Source organism: Octopus bimaculoides, chromosome 4 (genome assembly GCF_046866305.1).
Source record: "Octopus bimaculoides isolate indiv1 chromosome 4, ASM4686630v1, whole genome shotgun sequence".
Lineage (NCBI taxonomy): Eukaryota > Metazoa > Mollusca > Cephalopoda > Octopoda > Octopodidae > Octopus > Octopus bimaculoides.
This window is the reverse complement of record NC_142931.1, coordinates 22,231,895-22,256,035: the sequence shown is the minus strand read 5'-3', so window position 1 is coordinate 22,256,035 and position 24,141 is coordinate 22,231,895. Positions and strand designations below refer to the sequence as shown.

The window sequence follows — 24,141 nt, the reverse complement described above, 5'->3', positions numbered from 1 at the left end:
ATCAATAAACCTGGACAGATGTTGTACTGCAGACCTATCAAAAATATGACAGCATGATAAAAAGAAAGCAAATGATAGAGTTGTTGTTGTTGATGATGATGATGACGACGACAGTGATGCCAACAGCAATAAGGAAACAACTAAAAAAATAGATTTAATCCTGTCAATTCCAGAATCACTATTTAAAACTGATGCCAGATATAATAATATGTACCATAAATGTTTTAAAGTAAACAACATTTATTTGAACAACAGAGACAAAATAAATAAAACTATGATTAACTAGAAATCTATGAATTTTAATATGACCTTGCTTCTGCTAGTCCTACAGATGCATCCATTGAAAAATTGATTAATCCAAATTAACTTTGAGTAGAAGAAATGAGCAATAATAGCATAATCAGTGACATAAAACAATAATAAATTGGAATTTAAACCTATGTTGTGCACTTGGCTCACCATAAATTTTCCTTCTGTTCACCAGCTTCATATGCTGTGGGCAAACTGATAAATTTTACTTGGATGTATTACTAGATAAATTTATTTGCTTTAACATATAAAATAGGAAGATCACTTACAAGGTTTATTGAACAGCAGATTGATTGAAAGTTACAGAGAAAGGAGTAATTACCAGTGCAGACCTCCACAGTAAGTAACAAGCAAACACTCAACCAATTGAACATATCATGGACGGTGGCAGCACCAAATGCTCTCCGGAATTCATCCCTATTTCCATACTGGGCCAGGGAAACAATTGTGTTGGTTACAGATGTCCCAATATTGGCACCCATTATAATTGAAATTGCAGGCTCGACATTGATCACTAGTAAAGACAAAATAAAGAAAAAAAATCATCAAATGTAATTTTAAAAACAATTTGAATCTCATAAATCTAAATTCATTCTTCTGAAAGAAATATAGGATATTTATGAACGCATTAAAAATTATACATTTTTTAACTATAAATTGATTGAAGATCTCTTAATAATAGTTCCAGTCTTTACTAGTTGCAGCCATGTAAATAGAGATATAGAACATTATAGTTCCAAAATATGTAATACTGATGATAGCTGATTTTCAAAATCCAGTGATGTTGTCCACACTTTGTATATCTCAAAACCTTAGATGAGTGAAAAGAGCAGAGTCTCCATCTAAATGCTAAGTTGTACCACTTCCACTTAATAGTAATAGGTGTGTTTACAGAGAGGCCATCAAGCTGCAGAGCTTGCTCTAACAATATGCCCAGGTTCAAATTTGAAAATACTCACGTAACACATGCAAGCATAGAAAATTAATAAACAGTAATTAAAATATGTCTTCCTGAATATTTCTTAGTAAACATTACTGTTTTCATTTTTATGTGTTATAAATTCTACCTAGGAATAACCATCTGCCTAAATTCTATATGTCTTTATGAATAAAATAAAGAAAATCATGTCACAAGACATTAAATGTTAATTACTATAGTTAATTGCTTGTTCATTTGGTTTTATGTCCCTTTTTTTTTTCCATGCTAGCATAGGTTAGATGAACATATTGAGGTATTGTTTTACAGTCAGATGTCCTTCTTGGTCTCCTAGCTGATACCTGTTTTTCAAGTAAGGGATAGTTTATTCTGCGGGTTATCAATGACACAGAGCCAGCAGACAACCCATTGACAGGGAAACACACACACACACATGCACATGACAAGCTCCTTTCAATTTTCGTCAACCAAATCCACTTATGCTACGCGTTGTGTTCTTGAGCAAAACACTTCATTTCACGTTGCTCCAGTCCACTCAGCTGGCAAAAATGAGTAACGCTGCGATGGACTGGCGTCCCGTCCAGCTGAAGAACGCATACGCCATAGAAACCAGGAAACCGGGCCCATGAGCATAGCTAGGCTTTAAAAGGGCGCATTTATTTTATTAAATCCACTTACAAGGCTTTGGTTGGCTTGAAGCTACAGTACAAGATGCCCAAGACGTACTGCAGTGGGACTGAACCTGAAATCACATGGTTTCAAAATGAACTTCTTAACTACACTGTTGAGAGAAAATATGAAGTTAAATACAAAATGCTCTTTCTCTCTTTTACATGTTTCAGCCCTGAGGCTGTGGCCATGCTGGGGCACTGCCAGTACAATATAATAATTCTATTTACTTTCAGCAATTAATTTTTCTTCAAACTGTCTTTCAAAACAATTAGAGAAAAGGTATATTCAAGTATATAGTTAGTACTAGTTTCATTTTACTATTAATGCTTGCATAGAAAACACAGCACAAATGGGGTTTGAATTTCAACTCCAAAAAGACAAAATTAAACAGGACCCAGTTAAGATTGCCACTCTACTTTATCAGTCACATTCCCATGGCTATGTGTGAAGGCTGTAATAAACAGAATGTAATGTAAGACGTACTGTTTGCTGCTACCATTGTGACAACAATGGACGTAGAAGTACTTGAGCTCTGCATCAACACAGTTGCAAGGATGCCAATCATAAGACCAGTCAATGGATTTTGAAGAAGCATGTGATTAGACATGAAACCACCTAGAAATACAATGAATAAAAATAATATTACAAATTCAACAAACATAACCCGTATACATGCTCAAACACACACAAACAAAAAGATATAAAGCTTTTAATTACAGTTGATTAATAGTTGGAATGAGGCCTAATAGTAGAAGGAATCACAATGATAATAATGAAGAGGAAAAGGAGGGGGAAACATTAACCAGGAACTGAATTTTCTGATTCATGTTATCAGACGCTGAAAAGTGAGATAATGTAAATATGTTATTTTTTACCTTCTAATTTTATACTATTATTAGATTAGACACGTGTCTATTAAACCAGTAAGCTTTTAGGTGAACAATGGAAGTTTCTGCCTACTAAAAGTAGAAGTCAAATTTTCCTCAGGTCATACCTTAGGAAAGAATGGAGGACATACAGACAAATAGACCAAAGCAGAAACACATTTTATCAGGTGTCTGCTTGATAAACGTTGCTTTAGGGCTAAACAACAGTCAATTAGCATGCCTTCAAATGAATTATTTAAAGTATTTACTTTTTAATTCAGATAGCCAGGCCTAAAATGATTATGCTTAATCAAGAAAGGAGCTGAAATACACACTAATTAACTTAAGCTCATGACTAATCTGGAAATGGTTGGATGCCAATGGTTCTGTTTTAGACCAACTGAAAAGTAAGACTAATTACATAGCATACTTCTACAATACCACAGTTGTTGGACTTTAATATCCAGTTTTGGGAATATTCCAGATATTAAATGTCTTAAAAAGAAAGATGGATTATATATATTATTGTGTGTGCATACCTATAATTATTTTGTCTAGGTATGAGGCATTTGTTGTAATGTTGAGATATATTCACCTTTGAAATATTGGTTTCAAATTTTGGCACAAGGCTAGCAATTTCAGGGGAGTGGGTAAGTCGATTACATTGACTCAAGTACTCAACTGACATTTATTTTACCGACCCCAATAGGATGAAAGGCAAAGTCGACCTTGGTGGAATTTGAACTTAGAGTGTAAAGACAGATGAAAAGCTATTAAGCTTTTTGCCTGTATGCTAACGATTCTGCCAGCTCAGCTGCCTTAACTGACCTTTGACATATCAAAAGGTAAACATTAGACTGAAAGGATGAAATATGCTAACCACAAAACATCTTTCCAGGCTATCACCACATCTCACTATATATATACTCACACACGTGCATAAATGTAGCTTGTGTTATGCAAATTAAATATGATTGCATAGTTTATTGATTGATTTAGACATCACTATTTTCCAATTAGTCCCATGGCATTTTGTCAATATACACAATTATTGAAGTGTACTTTGCCAATATTGCATAATTACTGCCAACAATCCTAATGGAAAGAGTTGAAAATCACTTTTACTATTTGGTGTTCTGAAATTGGTCCTATTATCTTGATAGGAAAGGTTGTTAGTTATACTTAAGTTAATATTAATATATATAATACCGTGAATATTTAAAAAAGTTCACTATAACTAATTACAGGGCCAGAAAAACAAAAACCAATGTAAGCCATTGATTAATATTAATTTAATTCTTATAAGTACGGGAGATAACTCCGTACATACTTCAGTTTAATTATGAGCTAATCGGTGAAGCACAACCTTGATGTCATTATAGTTGGGTATAAAGGGGCATGTGTACTCTTCTATATTATGGAGTTTTTTTCCAATTACTGATCATTAAAATGACTTATGGAACTGTGGTACACCTAAACCTTTGACCCTAAACAAATTTTACATATAAAATTCATCACTCTCTATCCAAGTCATTTTCCATCATTATACAAAGAACCACAAATAGCAACAAAAGCCGAAGACTTTCTGACTTCACAAAGACAAAAGACAATAATAATGATAAAATGTCAACAAGGAAAACCATTTAAGTTAACTTGAAGTGAAAGGAACCCCACACAAAATTCTAAATTTCTTTGAAACAGTAAAAACATCAGAAGTATCTACTCCCAGTTTCTTGTCTCTTCTTTACAATCACATAAACTAATTGGGTTCAGTTAGCCTAATTAATTTCCCCACTCTTACCTACCTCTTTGTAAAGACCCATTGGAAAACAATACTCTCTTCCCCAAATTCACTCTCTTGAGGTGATAATGCAAGCAGCTGAGCCACTGAAGGATGACCTCAGAATGCTGAACTTTTTGGACAAGATGACAAAGGACCAAGACACCAGGCACTTTGTTATACTCAAGAAGACCCATCCTCCACAGCAGAAGTGTTAAAACGACATCCCCCGAAGAAAAGGATTGGCCTACAAGAGTCCTGTGCCAGAGCCATGTAAAATCAGTCATGCCAGCACCATGCAAAAGTGCTCATGCCAGTGGCATGTTAAAAGCACACAGCAAACACCATCAGCATTCTTTGAGGAGAGAAGTTGATTACATTAACCCAGTACTTGACTGGTAGTTATTTTATTGGCTCTAAAAATGTGAAAGGCAAAGTCAATGGTGGAACTTGAACTAAAAGCATAAGCTAACAAAAATGCAGCTAAACACTTTGTCTGATGTGCTAATGATTCTGGCTGCTTGCCACTTTCATAGTTTCAAATTTTTAGCACAAAGTCAGCAATTTTAGGGGGCAGAGGTTAAATGATTACATTGACTCCAGTATCTGATTGGTATGTTATTTCATTGACCCCAGAGGAATAAAAGTTGACCTCAGCAGAAATTGAACTCAGATCATGAGTCTGAAGCTATACCACTAGGCATTTTGTCCACTGCTCTAATAATTCAGCTGGTTCACCACCTTAATTATACTAATTCTTTCTAATTTTGGCACAAAAAGAGAGGGGTCAAGTTGACAACATCAACCCCAGTACTTGACTGGTACTCTTATTTTTTTTATCAACCTTGGAAGGATAAAGCCAAGTTTGACCTTCTTGGTGGAATCTGAACTCAGAACATAAAGAACCAAAAGAAATAGAGCAAGGCATTTTGTCTAGCAGTCTAACTGAAGGGATGAGGTGAACCAGGCGAAAAAGGTCAGGGACATCAATGGTTGAGGGGTGCTACCAGAAAAAGAAGTGTGAAGGAGGTCACATGGGCAGAAGTAGGACCAGTGTGGGCTTCTTCACTTTGGGGTGGTCGTGGCAGATGGACACGTGTGGATGCATGAGCTAGAGAGGGAATTTGCTGTTAGGTTCTGGCTATGAGCTAGGTGATTAGGGTGCCTTTTGGATATAACCCAGCCAGATAGTCAATGCTGCAAGAGAACCTCAGAAATAGGTGAATCACACTTTTTCCCTCATACTACAAGCTATTTCAGGCTTTGTGTATTTTTTTTTTTAATATTTGTTTTTGTCCTCTTCCACGATATATCACCTGGATCAAGATGATGGCCAGCAAAGCATTGAAGATGTAGCAGGTCTCATGGCTCTGCATCTGGAGGGAAACACATTGGCACTGTACCTTAAATGAATGAAACAGACCAACTGGATGCAGAGAAGATAGAACAGTGCCTACAGGAAGCATTTACAGAAAGATCATATGCTGTGTTTGCCAAGCTAGGAAAGGTCAGGTGGACAGGAGAACAGGTGGATGTATATGCAGCAGAAGACTGACAATGCTACCTGGTTTTATTGGAGAGGGATTAGAAAAGGCAGTACAGTTGGTTTCCTTGATGACATATCAGTGCGGCTGCAACAACTGCCAGGCAGTGAGATGTCGATGAACTTGTGCAAGCCCATGTGTTGATGCAAAACACCAGGTGGAAAGCAGTGGTAACGGCAGCTACGGAAGCCCACGGCATCATGCAACAATCAACGAAGAATGAGGAAAGAAAAGCCACTGAGGAGCAGCCATGACCATTTATGGGCCGGTGTTTCAAGTGCCAGAGACCATGTGGAGACGAAGTCCAAACCCATTTACTACTAGTGCAAGCAGACAAGGCATATCACTCAAAATTGCAGCCAATGAAATGGCCACGAGGAAGTTGCTGCCTCTCAAACTTCCCCTCTGAGCAAGTGGAGGCTCTTGTACAATTGCAGCGTATAGTTGAAGTCAAGGCTGGAGGAAAAGCATTCAAAGCCAATGAAAGGAGGGTTCAAACAAAAGGGGCTGCAGAGATGTTAGTAAATCACCACCTAGGGGTTCTGGGAGAGCTAGCTGCTGAAGTCAGTTTGAAGCTGAGCAAAGTCTTAGTGTTCTCGGAAAGGAATAAGGCACACATTCTAACCAGCATGAAAAAGGCCCAGTTGGCAGTGCTGAAAGATTCTAAGTGGAGGATAGCTGCCGTGTATCAGTTAGGGGACTGCATGCCATGCATCATATGGGCGTGGATAGAATCCTGTAATTTGCAAGGTTGACTCCGATGTTACTAGGCAGAGCATTCAAAAAGTGGTTGGGAGCAGTGACAGGTGTCAATCCGTCAACCCTAATCCAGGTGTTCACGAGCTGGGAAACATCTCAGTAGAGCACAAGTGGAAACAATTGGCAGTGGATGAGACACACTACCAGCAGGAGACGTATCTCTTGATGCTCAACTGCAGTCCAAGTTCGATGGAAATGTGGATGAGGTTGCCCGAATCCTGAACAAGATATTCCTGAAGTGGAGACCTGTGGACGTATTGCTGATGGACAACTGCATTTTATTCGGAGGTGCTGAAGGAGATGCTCAATAAGTGAAATGTGCACCACTTCTTCAGAGCAGAAATGGGATTATGGAAAGGCACCATCGCACGATCAAGGTCATGGTGGAGAGGAGATACTTCCAGTATTTTGGTACAATATGTCACCCTGATCAGGACAGGCCAAGGAGTCAGTGTTACACAGAGTGATATTCAGGTATGAATGGTGACCCCGGTATACAGCTTCACAACATTCTGCGGAAGAGAGAGAGCCTACCTTCATGCAGATAAGAGATGAAGCACACTGCACATCTCAGTGGAATAGAGGGTCGGCAATGGCTGTTAATTCCAAAAATAATGTCTCTGTGGATGGGATGCCACATCATGTCTTGAATATTTGCGGAATTGTCATTTCTTCGGATGAAAGAGGAGGAGAGGAAGCAAGCGGTGCTCCATCCCTGCAGAGATTGCAGTGAGTGGAACATTCACCCAGGTGGATGGCAGATTTCAACATGGCGTGAAGTGAGGAAGTGATCATTGAGATCAGTGGGGCATATGGGGATGAAGTGAATCAGGAGAAAAGGGTCTGTGACGTCAATGGATGAGGGGCCCTACCAGAAGAGGAACAGTGAAGGAGGTCACGTAAGCAGAAATAGGACCAACATGGGCCTCTTCACTTCAGGGTGGTTGTGGCAGACATATGCGTACGGATGTACAAGCTAGAGAGGAGGTTCAGGCAATAGGTTAGGCAGGAGGGCACTTTTCGTATGTAACCCAGTTGGTGAGTTGACACTGCAAGGGAACCTGAGCGGTAGATGAATCACTTTGTTCATCATACTACACTAACAATTTTGATAATTCACAACAACATACAAGAATAAGGATATGTAAATCTGAAGTCTTATAGGTGACAGCCCTAAAATGAAATGTGATAAATCTGAAAAAAAAAAAGGGGATAATTATATTTGGTAAGTGAAGTAAGAACATACCAGCAGTTTTGCCACCCAAGAGTCTGAATGCTTGGCTAAGCAGGTTGAGTGATATGATGAAGATGTACAGGAAGCCATGGACACAGATAATCTTCAAAGTAATCAGCAGTATACGCACTACCTTGTCACTGGTACCCAGGGCTGCCAAAAACAATAAGTTCTTATTATAACTCAATGACTAAAATATAATTCAGTTGCATAACTTACAGCATACACACACACACAAAAAAAAAATACGAAGGAGAGAATAGATGTTAGTATATATATATAAAAAAAAACATAGCAAATATAAGTGTAAACAATAATTGTAATAAGAGCTAAATTGCAATCACACTAATATTTTAATCTAACAGACGAAGAACATTTATAGAAATAACTTTCATATGTAATCAGATAGTGACATGCAAGAAACACACACACACACACATACATACAAACCACATGAGATACATACAAATCAAATACATACATATAGATACAAATACAAACATAGTCACACACATAATATATATATTATTCATCTGTGTGTATGAGTGTGAATCTCCACTGGTTTTGATGATGAGTATACAGTTCTTTGATCAACTGAATTCTCTACTCAGTGAATTACCATCTAAGTGGCTGAGTACTCCACAACCACATGTACCCTTAATGTAATTCTAAGGCAGAAATTATGTGACAGTGAGTAACAAAGCTGTATCTTTGAATTATGGGTACATTTCCTTCTGATGGGATTCTATACAGGTTCCACCTACCACTTTCACTCAGAAGGTATGGGTTCACCTGACCTTATATAAAATTTCATTTGCCCAAGATACCATGCAGCTGGCTCATATCCAGGACTTTGTGGCTATGAGGCATTTGGCCATGCTGCACCTATTATACACACATATATACATACATATATATATATATATATAGTCTGATATAATGAATCCATAAACACATAAAACATCCAAGGGTATATTTTTTTCCCCTCTGAAGATATTATGTTCAGGTCATTTACTTAATATATACTGAGTATTAATTGAAACAGCTGTAAGTGTAGATCATTAATTTGCTGTTAATAATAAACAATTATTAACTTCCTAATCTCCATTTTCTTTTTTTTTTCTTCTTTGATATATATATATATATATATATACGATGGGCTTCTTTCAGTTTCCATCTAACAAAATCGACTCACAAGGCTTTGGTTGGCCCAAAGCTATAGTACAAAACGCTTGCCCAAGGTGCCATGCAGTAGGACTGAATCTAGAACCATGTGGTTGAAAAGCAAGCTGCTTTCCACACAGCTACACCTATTACTGCATAGGTTTGGCCATGATGGTGGCTATAATAAACTAAGGAGTGTATGTAGTATGTAGTATGTATATGTATATATAAAGGATCACAAATGCACTTTGTAAATTATGAAACATAATGCAATAAAAAATGAAACTGAAATAAAACAATTTGTTATATTCATTAGGGACTGAAAACTAAAGCAATGAGTAATTAAGATTAAAAGCAGTCTAAAGTTGAAGACAATTTACATTTCTAACATGAAGCCACATCAATCGTAACACACATACATGAAAGAAAATTTATTCATGTTTGAAAAGAAATCTGTCAAAAATATTGTTTCATCAACTGAATTAGTTTTCTTTTTTTTATTTTTTTCTGTTCTAGGCACAAGGCCCAAAATTTTAAGAGAAGGGACCAGTCGATTAAATTGACTCCAGTACACAAAACCTGTACTTAATTTATCAACCCCCGAAAGGATGAAAGGCAAAGTCGATCGCGGCGGAATTTGAACTCAGAATGTAAAGACAGACGAAATACCCCTAAGCATGTTGCCCGGCGTGCTAACGTTTCTGCCAGCTCGCCGTTGGCAGTTTCTCTTTTGCATTATAACATTTTCTTTGATACCATTCTCATCATTAGCATCAAGTCTGTTTTTTCATACTGATACAGGTTGGAGAGGATTGCACATATTGAAATGATTGTCTGACAACTCTAAGGGAATGAAATTTGCTTAGGGTGTACAAACCTAGGTTGTTATAAAGCATTTTCATCCCCTCCACCCAAAATTTTAGCGAGTGTACTTGCATCCTATGCACTCTCTGTTTCCAAATCTATGATAACAGCACCCTCTGTAGTGGATCAGTTACTATGTTGTCTTATCTCTCTCTCTGCCCAGTACTCTGTAAAGTATTCAGCGAGTTAAGCAGAGAGACGACAGATTTGAAAGGAGTTTTTAGTCTTGCTGAGGACATGACAACCTCACTGACGCGGGTACAACAAGATGCACTCTAGAAAGCGGTTGATGTTAGGAAGGGCATCCAGCCCAAAAAATCCATGCTAAAACTGAGACATTTGAGCAAGATATGGTCCTCCAAATTGAAGAGGACAGTAACTCTGAATAATAAGTGATTCAGAGTTAGACAATCCAACTGGTACCATCATGGAAAAAAAAATGTAAAATGATACTGATGAACACGTGTGTATGTGTGTTAACGCATGTGTATGTGCATGTATATGTGTGTGTGTGTGTGTGTGTATATATATATATATATATATATATAATGTACACGTGTTATTTCTTTACTACCCACAAGGGGCTACACACAGAGGGGACAAACAAGAACAGACAAACGGATTAAGTCGATTATATCGACCCCAGTGCATCACTGGTACTTATTTAATCGACCCCGAAAGGATGAAAGGCAAAGTCGACTTCGGCGGAATTTGAACTCAGAACGTAGCGGCAGATGAAATACCGCTAAGCATTTCGCCCGGTGTGCTAACATTTCTGCCAGCTCGCCACCTATATATACAATGTACATGTGTGCAGACATACACACCCACACATACAATTATCTTTTTACATGCTGGCATGGGTTGGCTGGCCCTCATATCTCTCTACTCACAGTGGTCTTTCATCATCTGGCATAAATAGCAACAGAGGAAAAAAAGCCCAACTCTGTAGTTTATATTGTTATTTTTGGTATGGTTTCTGCAGCCCCCATTACTAACCATCTGCAGTGCAGACTGGGTGCATTTTACCATCATGCCTCCAGCAGCACACCCACACACAATACAAATATTTTTTTTCGTTTGTTTAAAATACAGAAACAAAAATTAATTCAAGCAAAACACAATTGACAGATTTTTTTCAACTATAAACTCATGTAACAGAAAATATTTGTGATGTAAGGAGAGTAGAAAATGGTTGTGATGTAAGACATGAAAGAATATTAGACTCTGAATACTTACCTGTAGACCAGGTAAAATATGGTAGGGTTATTATACATATTATGTTACAAAAATAGGAGGTGAAGAAAAAATTCTTAAACATGCAATTACAGTAGATCTAAGAGATAAGACTTTGAATTGTTGTAGATATATTCTTAAAACATTTAAGGTCTGAAGTATATATTTTTTTTCAGACTTAGGGTATGTTTATAAATAGACATGCATAAACATGTATATTTATATTATGTGCATATATGTATATAAACAGGTACACGTGTTGAAAAGCATATTGAAATATGCATATTGAAATGAAGTGACTTTGTAAAATTCAAGTCTTTATTATTCATAATCATTATACTGATTGTTAGAAAGAAAACCAACAATAGCAAAAATCTCTTTCTTTAGAGACTACAAAAATTGCATGGATGGAGTATGAAAAGATTTCAATAGTTTTTTTTTTCATGTATTAGATGTTTCAAGGCATGAGGAAATGGAAGATGTAGATATGAAGAAACCTACATAAGGGAAAATATAACTATAAATAAACATATTCTGCTACCACCACCATCACCTCCATGAGAGTGTTAACATTGACTATGAAGATATTTTCTACACTCCTTTACAGCTAGCCTTCAACCCAGGAACCAAGAGGTAGTATCTCATTTCAGCAAGGATGATCAAGGAATCCTTGCGTAACATGTGTTTCAATAGGGGCACACTACACTACTAAGGTATATGAGTCCATTATTTGAACTACCAAGTTACTGTATATCCAACAATGCTAAGTAAACCTTATATTACATCTTTAATTTAAATACTTCAGAGAAAATAGTTTATTCAAGTAGACCACTTGTGTATTTCTATGTTGTGACCATCCCATGCCAGCATGGACAAAATAGATGTAAAAGGAAGAAGGTCAGATTTATTTGCAGGAGGGGAATGTAACAGCAACTGGACACTTAATGTCAAGGCAACATCCATCAGTGAACTTACAAAAGTATAGTCCATTTAAATATATATGGAAGAGTCTAAGTATTCTTAATTCCTTATTTATATCATAGATGAAGATTTTATTTTTTGTTTGTTTGTTTGTTTGTTTAATTTTTTATAACCTGAAATCTGAAGCTGATAAATCTGTAATGCTTTTTTAAACAAAAATTTGAGCAGAAAAATTGATTAGATTATTAATTGAAATATGAACTGCTAATTTTCTAAAACAATTTTTTTATTTCAGTTCTCATATTTTGCAGTCTCTTTTGTATCAATATGAAACTGTAGATGGAGAATCTCCAAATCTAATCTGGCTAGTATTAATTTTCGTCTGGATTTCTGTTTAAATACAGTAACACAGTACATTGAAGAAACATTACATTCCTGAAACTCTTGTTATAACATGGACTTCCTTCATACAAAAAGTATTTTCACATCGACTTCTATACAACATGGCAGCTAATGGGGAAAAAAAAAAGCTTTATGTTACAGAATTCCATATTATAACCAAAGTTTCAAAAATGCAATACCTCTGTAATGTGCAAGATGCCTGTAGTTCCATTTTGATTTGGTAATGATACCTTAGATCTTAGGGGAGAGTAACTGGTAAGATATATCATTCCTAACAGTATATTCTCAGTACAAGAGATTCACAACTAACTGATTGAGTCTAACTGGTTCAGTTTTACTTAACAAGGTTCCTGCTTCTTGTTCCATGGCATTTACCAGAATGTAAGCAAACACTGATAAATTATAGCTGATGTCACTGAATGTAGACATGCATGTAATTGAGTGTGTAAAAACAATAATTTACCAATTTCATACATTATATCAACAGTTCAGAAGCTTTTATCATTCATTTCAATATCCAAAACTTTAGGTACTGACAGTAGTTTTAAATGCATTTAAAACTCGTAATTATTTGGATACATTCTACTAAATTACGGAGATGTACTTGCATAGTAAGTGACCTGATCTGAGATTGTGTACTGGAACGAAAACAATTGCAGCGTGGAAGGTGTTTATAAGCCATTTAAAATAACACACAAAAGCCGTCAGATTCACTTCAACATTTAAATTTAATTTGTCAAAATATTTTCGTCGCTTTGAGACCGCGACCTGTTCACTGACAAAATTGTGCAGCACAATTTTGTCAGTGAACAGGTCGCGGTCTCAAAGCGACGAAAATATTTTGACAAATTAAATTTAAATGTTGAAGTGAATCTGACGGCTTTTGTGTGTTATTTTAAATGGCTTATAAACACCTTCCACGCTGCAATTCTACTACATGTTATCTCAAAACAGTCTTAAAATTCCAGTATGATTCTTAAGTTTACCATAGGATCAAATTTAGAAATCCCCTCCTTACATCCATCAACATGAAACTCTAACTGTCATGGATCCTGCGAAGGACATAGCAGAAGTCCCTTCTTACAGACCACACTAATAAAAGCTGATATAATCTTTAAAATAATGTAAGTCTAATTGAGAATTCAATAAAACAATGTACCTGTTCTATTAATTGACCCAATATTTTCATAAATAAGTGTCAAAGCATCTATAAATACCAATTATCTATATATACCCACTCACTTATCTGCACACATCCACACAAGAAAATCTATAGTGCACTGCAACTTGACTATTTTTTGACGAAAATGATTAACTGCTAGAATACAAATTAATCTACTGAAAGTATGATAATCCGTTACAAACAGATAATAACAGTTATAATTCAAATAATCAACAAGCTATCTCTTTCTGGGTTTTTTGCATTAGACATTTATAAAATGTCATTGACATTTTGTGTCATTAGCAATGCCACGCAATAGTCTAGCTAGCAACATGCGTAATATACTTGGTTACCTAGTAGTAATAATATTTATAAGAAAACTGAGCAACAATCCATAGAAAAGGATGGCCATAAAAATTTCCTTGTTTTTTATGTGGTAGATATTCATAATTAAAAATAGATATATTTAACACATTTATTATGTAAGTTTTGCGTTGCCTACATCATTTACTCTCTTTTGCTGAACCGCTAAGTTACGGGGACGTAAACACATCAGCATCAGTTTTCAAGCGATGTTGGGGGGACAAAAACAGACACACAAACATATACATATATATATATATATATATATATATACACATATATATGACGGGCTTCTTTCAGTTTCCATCTACCAAATCCATTCACAAGGCTTTGGTCGGCCTGAGGCTATAATAGAAGACACTTGCCCAAGGTGCCACGCAGTAGGACTGAACCCGAAACCATGTGGTTGGTAAGCAAGCTACCTACCACACAGCCACTCCTACGCCTACATATATGTATAAACTTACTAAATTACTGATACATGAACAGTAATGCTCTAATGTACTACAGAGTAAGGTGATAGATTTAAACCAATACAGTATGTATAATTTAATGGAGCAATTAAATATGTTGAATAGCTGCAAACAACTGTATTATTTTCTTATACAATCTCACTACAAGGAGAAAAAGATCGGCTGGTCAAGTTTCAACCTTCATTGGGGTTTCATCAGTAACTGACTATGCTTCTATGTCTACAATAATGCTGTATTTATGTGTATGGTTGTTGCTTGTGTGTGTTAATTTTTGTATTATTCAATGTCAACTATAATGGTGTTCATTTGTGCCCAAAGGCTTTTAAATGGTGTTCCAGTGAAATTTTACTACAAATGCAGTCAAGAATTTCTGAAACTATTGTATTTCCAAGCTGTGTTATTGAAAATATAATTGTAAATTGCAAGATCATCTTAAAATGTCCTTTTTACACCATGCCATATAAAAATAATTTACTAGGATATTTTTCTCAGAAACTAGTGCATTTGAAAAAGCCAAGCTTCGCGCTAAACAAAAAAAAAGAAGAAAAAGTAATTTTTTATGTGCCGGTGGCACGTAAAAAGCACCATTCGAGCATGGTCAATGCCAGTGCTGCCTGAGTGGCTCCTACGCCAGTGGCACGTAAAAAGCACCAAAATATTTTCCAAGAGACGGACATGAAACTGTAAACTTGCAGAAACAGCTCATTACCCTCACTAATATTTCACCAACTTAGGTGGTGAGCTGTCAAAAACGTTAACATGCCGGGTGAAATGCTTAGCGGTATTTAGTCTGTCTTTGAGTGCTGAGTTCAAATTTCACCGAGCTCAACTCTGCCTTTCATCCTTTTGGGGTTACTAAATTAAGTACCAGTTGTGTACTGGGTCGATCTAATCAACTGGCACCCTCCTCAAAAATTTCGAGCCTTGTGCCTAGAGTAGAAAAGAATATTTTGCCGACTTCTACATAAAACCATGAGAGCCCTAACTTGTAAAATTGTGAGCAAGTTTGAAACGTACCATAAATAACATACACTTCTGATTGGAATACATTTTTATTATCCAGGAAGGCTATTATCTATTATTTTCTCTGTAAATTTTTAACGTTTTCTATTAGTATATATTTTTAATGGAATAAATGTTTAAGTTCGTAATTCCTGTTTTATGGTCCCCAAAACTCCAAATCATTATAAAATAGTTAACAGATGAGTAAAAATTGGAAGTCTACTTTCCAGGATTTTTCAGGAATAAGTCCCTGTAAACTGAGCAGTCTGATCATGACAAACATAGTTTTATCATAAGAGCAGGAAACCCATCACTATGTCCTGTTTGATAGCTTATTGCTAGAGAATTGAAGGAGATTTGGCTGATATTTTTAGCAGATTTAGTTACTAAAAAGAGCCCCCTCACATACATACATACCTACACACATGCATGCATACACATACATACGTATATACATTCAACAGTAGAATGTGATTTGAAGAACATGTAGAAAGCAGAATGATTGAGAGAGATGGAGAGAGAAAGAGAACCATCAAAAGTATTAGTGTCTGTCTGTGAATGCTCTATGCTATAATGCAATGTAAAGTAGAGGTCACTGTGTTCCACTGTCTGAAGTCACCTTTCTGCTAATTCTTTGATCTCACACTGATACCAGTTCTTGTCCATCAAGGCAAAGAACACCTTCATAGAAGCTTCCACCTCCTCCAGGTTGATGAAGTGTGGCTAGCACAGGAAGTGAGCTACGGATCGGAACAAAGAATAATCCGAGGGAGATATTTTTCTACACTCCTAATGTGCATAAGCAGTAGTTGAGCAAGTTGCCAAACATGGGTGTTTCGAGCACAAAGTGATGTTCTGCATCCGGTGGAATTATGAGGGGATAATTCACTATGAATTCATTCCGGTTGGTTGAACTATTTATGCCAACATGTATTCCAAACAGCTGAAGCAAAAGTATGCCATTATGCATAAAAATTACTTGGCATTGGTTAACAAAAAGTGATAAGACAATGCAAGACCTATTACTGCTTGAGCAACCTGGAAGAAACTCCAGGAACTTGAAGGAATTGAACTGATGTCACACCAAGCATATAGTCTGGACCTAGTTCCCTCGGACAACTACTTCTTCCAATTCATGGTTCACTTCCAGTGCTCATGACGCTTTATCAACCAAGAGGAGGTGAAAGCTTCAGTGAAGGAACTCTTTGCATAAATGAACAAGAACTGGTATTGACGTGGAATCAAAGAACTTGCAGAAAGGTAGCTTCAGATGGGTCAAGAAGATGCTTCTACTTTGAATGCTAGGTTGCTTTTGTTGTAACTTGATAAATAAAGCAAATAAGTTATCAAAATATTACAAAACTTTTGACTCAACACAATATTTCTATGAAAGCATATGCAATATGTAAATTATTTCGGCACATAAATAGCACCATTTGAGCGTGATTGTTACCAGCGTTGCCTTCCTGGCACTTGTGCCGGTGGCACATGAAAAGACATTCGAGCGAGATCGTTGCCAGTGCCACTGGACTGGCTCCTGTGCAGGTGGCACGTAAAGTACACCATTTCGAGCGTGGCCGTTGCCAGTACCGCCTGACTGGCCTTTGTGCCGGTGGCACGTAAAAGCACCCACTACACTCTCGGAGTGGTTGGCGCTGGGAAGGGCATCCAGCTGTAGAAACTGCCAAATCAGATTGGAGCCTGGTGTAGCCATCTGGTTCACCAGTCCTCAGTCAAATCGTCCAACCCATGCTAGCATGGAAAGCGGACGTTAAACGATGATGATATTTCAATTTACTGTTCTCAAACAAGATATTCCTTCTGATAGAGATTTCTTCACAACAATCATTAAGATTGTATAACTTATGAACAATCTCATGTTTTATTTCTCTCTCTCTCTCTCTCTTTCTCCACTCACACACACACACATTACATATACACACAACAGTAGGGTATGCTTTGAAATTTAACCAATATGTAGAAGAGTCTGACCTTGGCTCATGCACATCATATAAGCCAATTTGAGCAATTGATTTGAAGGTTGATGTATTCACTATCTCTGCAAGGCAAGCAAACACATTGACGATCTCTCGCAAAACAATTACATAAATAATAGCTCTAACAATGCTACAAAAATTGTTAAATCTTGGTAATGAAAGGTGCACTTGTTGTGACAATCTCATTGCTTTATATTTCAGGAAATATATTATTCAATGTAGTCTACATTTATGATTTCAGTTTGATTTATTAGTAATCTGTTAGCTATTTCCAGTAGGTCAAAACAGGCAAATTTTTGCAGTCTTTTGAACAAAGTTGCTTAACACACACTCTCTCTCTCTTTCTTTTCCTCTTACTGTCTGTCCTGGATGTATTTATATGTATGTGTGTATGTATAAAAACAAGCATCTACATATGCTTGTGTGTATAACATCCATTACTGGAAAGCCAAGTGATAATTATAACAATAATGAGAGAAACAGAATGAAAGAAGGAATTAATGGAGGTTTGATAGTGAGAATTGTCTGTTGCCAGAATATGTAAAAAAATGTACAAAGAAAAGTCAGCTGAGGCTTTTGATATTGTTTACGTACATAATGAATAATTATTATTAAGAATAATGAGAGAAACAACGTAATGAATTTTGCAGAAAGATAGCTATATTCATTACATGAGTTTTCAAGCAAAAATTATATATTTTTCCTTGTGCATATGACCAGTTTCAATCTGCATGTGTTACACAACAGGAACAAACGGGTACAGTAGAAACAGTAAGCACTAAGAACTCATAGGAAATACATTCTCTCAAATGCTCCCTAAGATAGCTTTTGTTATCTAGGTAACTTAATTAGAAGTAGGGGTGAGTGTTTTCACAGCTGTAAGGGATAATGATTGATTTGTTGCTGATAATAAATTCTTATTAACTTTAAAATCTCCATTTTCTTCTTTTTCCTTTGCATGAATATAAACTACAAACCTATTATTTTAAGGAAATCAACCCCCCCCCCCTCCAATATTAGATATTGAACCAGTATTTCCTTGGATGACACTATTCCTTTAGGAAGCTAACATAATTTCATATATTGCCAGTACCGCCTGACTGGCCTTTGTGCGGGTGACACGTAAAAGCACCCACTACACTCTTTGAGTGGTTGGCATTATGAAGGGCATCCAACTGTAGAAACTCTGCCAAATCAGATTGGAGCCTGGTGTAGCCATCTGGTTTCACCAGTCCTCAGTCAAATCGTCCAACCCATGCTAGCATGGAAAGCGGACGTTAAACGATGATGATGATGATACACACACACACACATATACATATCCCCCTCCTCCTCATCATCATCATACTCCAGCTCAATTATTATTCAGACGAACTGCTCTACTAGTCAGGTCAGAAGACCACATTTCACTTACAAATTTTACTTTTGGTTGGTTTTTATGGCTGGATGCCCTCTCAACATCAACCACTTTACAGGTATATATTAATTTCAAATGTTAGCAGAAGGCCAGCAATTTGGGGGTAGGGCTAAGTCAATTATATTTGACCCCTGTATTCAACTGGTACTTATTCTATTGACCCCAGCATATATTGAGTAGTATTTTACTGTGTCATCAGCACTAGTGAGGTTGTCTTGTCTTTGAAAAGTCCAAAGGGCCCTCAAGATTTTATGTTGTCCATTTGTATGTCACACTTTAAGGAATGTATATTATACTTCCCGATCTCCATCACCGTTGCCAATTTTAGCATTTGTATCACAATGTTTTCATGAGTTGGTGGGGTTTGAAAGCTGTTGAGCAGGAGATCAGACCCAGACCTTTTCATGTGCTTCATAAAATTTTTAGTAAATGCATAGAAACATAAATAGATGTTTAACTAATTCTGATTATCTTTAGTAGTTATCCTCCATCAAGTAGTGCTTTACCTGAAATAAGGAACTAATAAATATTTCCAAGGCAACAACATTTTGGTGCCCTACTTGCTGTTAGTGTTGCTTTGATATTTATAAATTCATTTTGCTGCAGCTTGTTAAAACAAACTCATTTTTCATATATATATATATATATATATATATATATATATATATATATATATATACACACACACACACAATGCATATTTTCAACAGAGTATTTTAGATCTACATGTACCTGCCCACCACCATTTACCACAACTCTTTCTACATTTTTAGTCATCATCCTTTCGTTCTCAGCCACTTGCTACTGACAACCATCATTCACTCTTACCATTTACTCATCTCTATCATTATGCATCTCTCGCGCACACCTTATCCCAATCTGTTTCTATTATCTTACTCTTGCTTCCTTCATCCACCCACTCACATTCTTCTATTATCACCCTCTCCTTTATTTATCTGTTAAGCCCCATGAGAAAAATATAACAGTCTGATGTAGAAAGCAACTTCACTACTATTGTTGTTCGCTACAAAATTTACCCAAAATATTCAATGATGTAGTTGGTGAAAAACAAGGATATAAGTCAAGAGGACACTTTAGTTTTGCCATAAACAGGACCTCTCTAAAGCTTATCCAGCTGCAGAAACCAAGCCTCAAAACTAAAACTAACCCATCTAGGAGGACAATAACTCCCAAAAAAGAACTGACTTGGATTATGATGAATGAGTGTTGGTTTAAGATGATGAATATTCAGTGTAACAAGTCACAAGTAAAAATATCAGAAACTGTATTAAAAAATTGGTAAATTCATCCATGAGAACTGTTGTTCTCTCTCATGATTAGAATCAATTATGAATCAGCCAGCAGATTCTCACAGAAAACCTGAATATGTACCATGTTCCTACTAAATTTGTTCCCTGCATTCACTTGACATACGCATTTGTGTCTTTGCACTATTTCTAAAACTGAAAGTGAAACTGAAGAGGCACTACTTGTAGATAGCAGATGAAATTCAAATGGAAGGTGGATCAACTATTTTTAAAAAACTCCTAGCTAGTAAAACAGTCAATTCTGATGTTTTTAAGATAAATATATTATTTTCCACTAAAATATTTCTTGATATGTGACAATTGTGAATAAAAAAAAAATTAAAAAAAAAGAAAACATTCCTATCATAAACAAAAATAGATAAATAGCTAAGGTATTTCAGTGAAATTTTATGTAAATATGGTAACCAAAATTATTATCAAAAAAATCCGTCACAAATTTTATCATCATACATGTGTGCTTTTATGAGGTAACTCGACTTGCTAGAAATAGCAGCCAGATCTCCTTCAAATCAGCAAGAAGGATATATCATAATGATGAAAATAGAACCTTCCCTAGAAATGGTTTATGTAAAAGTCATCTTAGTAAATGTAAATATTGTACAATGTATATATCAAGTTTGAAGGATATGAAATGTATGTTCTTAAATAAAATGTCTTCAGTTAAACAATATTGAAAGATTAAGCCTAAGCTACGAGAAAGACAACCTCAGTTTCAATAATTTACCTAATTAAAATATCCAATCTATTTTTCTGAAAATGGAAATAGAGGTTAAGTAAATAACATTTTAATTTTACCAAAGTCTCTTGTTATTTAAACAGAATATATTTTATATATAGCTATCTCTCATTCCCTCTGTGTGTAGGCCCTGTCCTATTTAACATTGTCCCAAAACTGATCAAAGAGGAAAAGGATTCATTCCATCACCTTTAAACGGAGTCTGGACAGATTTCTTCAAGGAATACCAGACAAGCTAAAATTTAAAATTTTGCCTTCTTGCCGTTAAAAATGCAATGGGTATTGAGCATGTACACACACACCATATATATATACATATATATAAAAGGTTGAAGAGGAAATATATATATATAACTGTTCGTTCATTAAATGTGTTTTTCTATGCTAACATAGGTTGGACAGAAACACTTGGGACAAGATTTTACAACCGGATGCTTTTCTTGTTTTTTTTATTCCAGAGAGCTTTACAGCAACAGGTCATGTCATCAAGGAATGTCAACATCACTTCATCCAACACACACACCAGGGATTGGGGAAAAGAATCTTGTGATTAAAAGCTGATTTATTAACAAATATGAAATGGAATATATATATTCTTTTACTCTTTTTACTCAGTCATTTGACTGCAGCCATGCTGGAACACCGCCTTTTAGTCGAGCAAATTAACCCCAGGACTTACTCTTTGTAAGCCTAGTACTTATTCTATCGGTCTCTTTTGCCGAACCGCTAATTTACGGAGACGCAAACGCACCAGCATCAGTTGGGTGGAACAAACACACACACACACAAACATATATAGACACACACACACACACACACATATATATATATATATATATATATATATATATATATACGACGGGCTTCTTTCAGTTTCCGTTTACCAAATCTACTCACAAGGCTTTGGTCGTCCCGAGGCTATAGTAGAACCATGTGGTTGTTAAGCAAGCTACTTACCACACAGCCACTCCTGCGCCTATTATATATAAAAACTTAGATAAAACTTAGATATGTTTCGACCAAAGATTGGTCTAGGCCATGTCTAACTTAATAGCACCACCTGATAGGATTATCTAAATCCTTTTTAAGTCAAGTTTTGTTTATGGTCCATTCAAGTAGTGAGTTCTTGCTGTGTGAGTTGTATCCAGGTATGGGTGGCTTGTCTGGTAGTCCTTGAAGAAATCTGTCCAGACTCCGTTTAAAGGTGATGGAATCCTTTTCGTCTTTGATCAGTTTTGGGACAATGTGAAACAGGGCAGGGCCTACACACACACACACACACATACAGAGAATGAGAGATAGCTATGTATAATATATTATTTATAAATTAAATGTACAGCTTTATCCAGCACAGAAGGCGGACTTTAAACGATGATGATGATGACTGTGTATATATGCATATATTTTAAACTTGAAACTATTATGATATATATATACACTCAGATATACACACATTCATACATACAGCCAAACAGATATAAGATTTAGCATGAGGAAGAGAGTTGTGCAATATGACTACAAGAGGTACATATAAGTATATGTAGATAATTTCACATAATATCTCCATACTTAGGTAGGAAAATATAAATAAAACACTTGAGATTAAATTAAAATTTTGAAATTTTTTTTTAACTAGACAGAGCTGTTATTGTTACACACTGAATTACTATCTGGGTTTCCCCAACTTCAGTCTCTTGACTAAAAACGTGGGAAAAGAAAATTAGTAACCGCTAAGAGCTTGATTTCATGATTTAGGAAAAGGAAAAAGATATCCTTTCATAAAATTTTTTTCGACCTTAGTAATTAATTACCAGTCTATAACATCAAACTTATAACACACACATGAAATAAAAAGAAAAAAAGAAAAGATCTTATGGATTGTTTGAATATCACTATTGACCAAGAATCGAAAAAGATGAATGCCAATCGTTCCAGACATTTCATGCAACTCGTTCTACCATCCAAGAAAGCAACATTCCTTTATTTGTAATGCCATTAAGTTTTCTTTTATAGAATTATCAACTTAAAAAAAAAAAAGATTAAGAGAGTGTAAAAAAAACTACGTGACTGCAAGTTTTCCGGGAAGACTTTTATTTCTTTTTAAATTTGAGAAGTTGTAATTCGTTCATTAAGGTAGACGTGGCGAAATTTGGGTGAGTGCGGTCAGTAATGAGTGAAACCAGTTGAATTAGGCGCGAACTTTAAAAAGTATTAGTCTCACGTGTTGAACAGCTAACAATGACGCGAATAAGTAACTTCCTTGTTAGGGAAGTCATTACTTTGCATTTATTCTATTTTAAAGAATTCGTTTAACTTAATACAAGGACATCCTTTAAAAGACGAAGTTAGCTTTGAGTTAAGAGTGAAGTTTGAAATGGAAAAGCTAATAAAAGTGACAAGTGGAGTGGTTAGTTGCGAATGATTAGACTCGGTACTAGCAGGCTGAAGTAAAAAATGGATTTTAATAGCGATCAAACGAAACCACTTGACATTAGATTTTTCCGTCAACTACACAAAGTTAAGAACAGAAATTCTGAGCTGTGTCTTGGTGAAGAGTCAGTGTTTGAGTGATGGATTGGTAGAATTGTTAGAGCTTTGGGGAAAAAAAAATGTTCAGCAATATTTTTTTTCCCGACGTTTTACACCAAATCCAAATTCCCGCCGGAGCCAACTTTGCCTTTTGTCCTTCTGGAATCGATAATAACGTCTCAGTCAAATACTGAGGTCGATGAACTTAAATCAGAAACTTATATTTTCTAGTCAAATACTGATCTATTATAATTTTAGCCCACACCATCCTAATTTTTCCACATGAACATTATAACAAGGTTTAATGGGTTTGAAGGCAAAGTCGAAGTTCGCGAGATTTTCCACATCGGAATTGAAACCGCGAGCTAAATAAAATGTACTCTTAAAGCATTTTTCAGACGCAGTTGTCTCAAACATTGCCAATGCTTAATTTTTAATTCAATGTC

At 35.9% G+C, this 24,141-nt stretch overlaps 1 protein-coding gene across 4 annotated transcripts in view; it reads right to left on the bottom strand.

Annotated features, from left to right (window-relative positions):
• LOC106876823 (sodium-dependent phosphate transport protein 2A) overlaps positions 1 to 24,141 on the bottom strand; it is an 84,290-nt gene that overhangs the window by 54,361 nt on the left and 5,788 nt on the right. For all 4 annotated transcript variants that reach the window (XM_052966948.2, XM_089350491.1, XM_089350490.1 and 1 more), the window contains exons 3-5: positions 8,114 to 8,254; positions 2,402 to 2,533; positions 632 to 823 (exon numbers count right to left, since the gene is read on the bottom strand). In XM_052966948.2, coding sequence (XP_052822908.1) covers positions 632 to 823; positions 2,402 to 2,533; positions 8,114 to 8,254 — 465 coding nt within the window. The remainder of the gene's footprint in view (positions 1 to 631; positions 824 to 2,401; positions 2,534 to 8,113; positions 8,255 to 24,141) is intronic.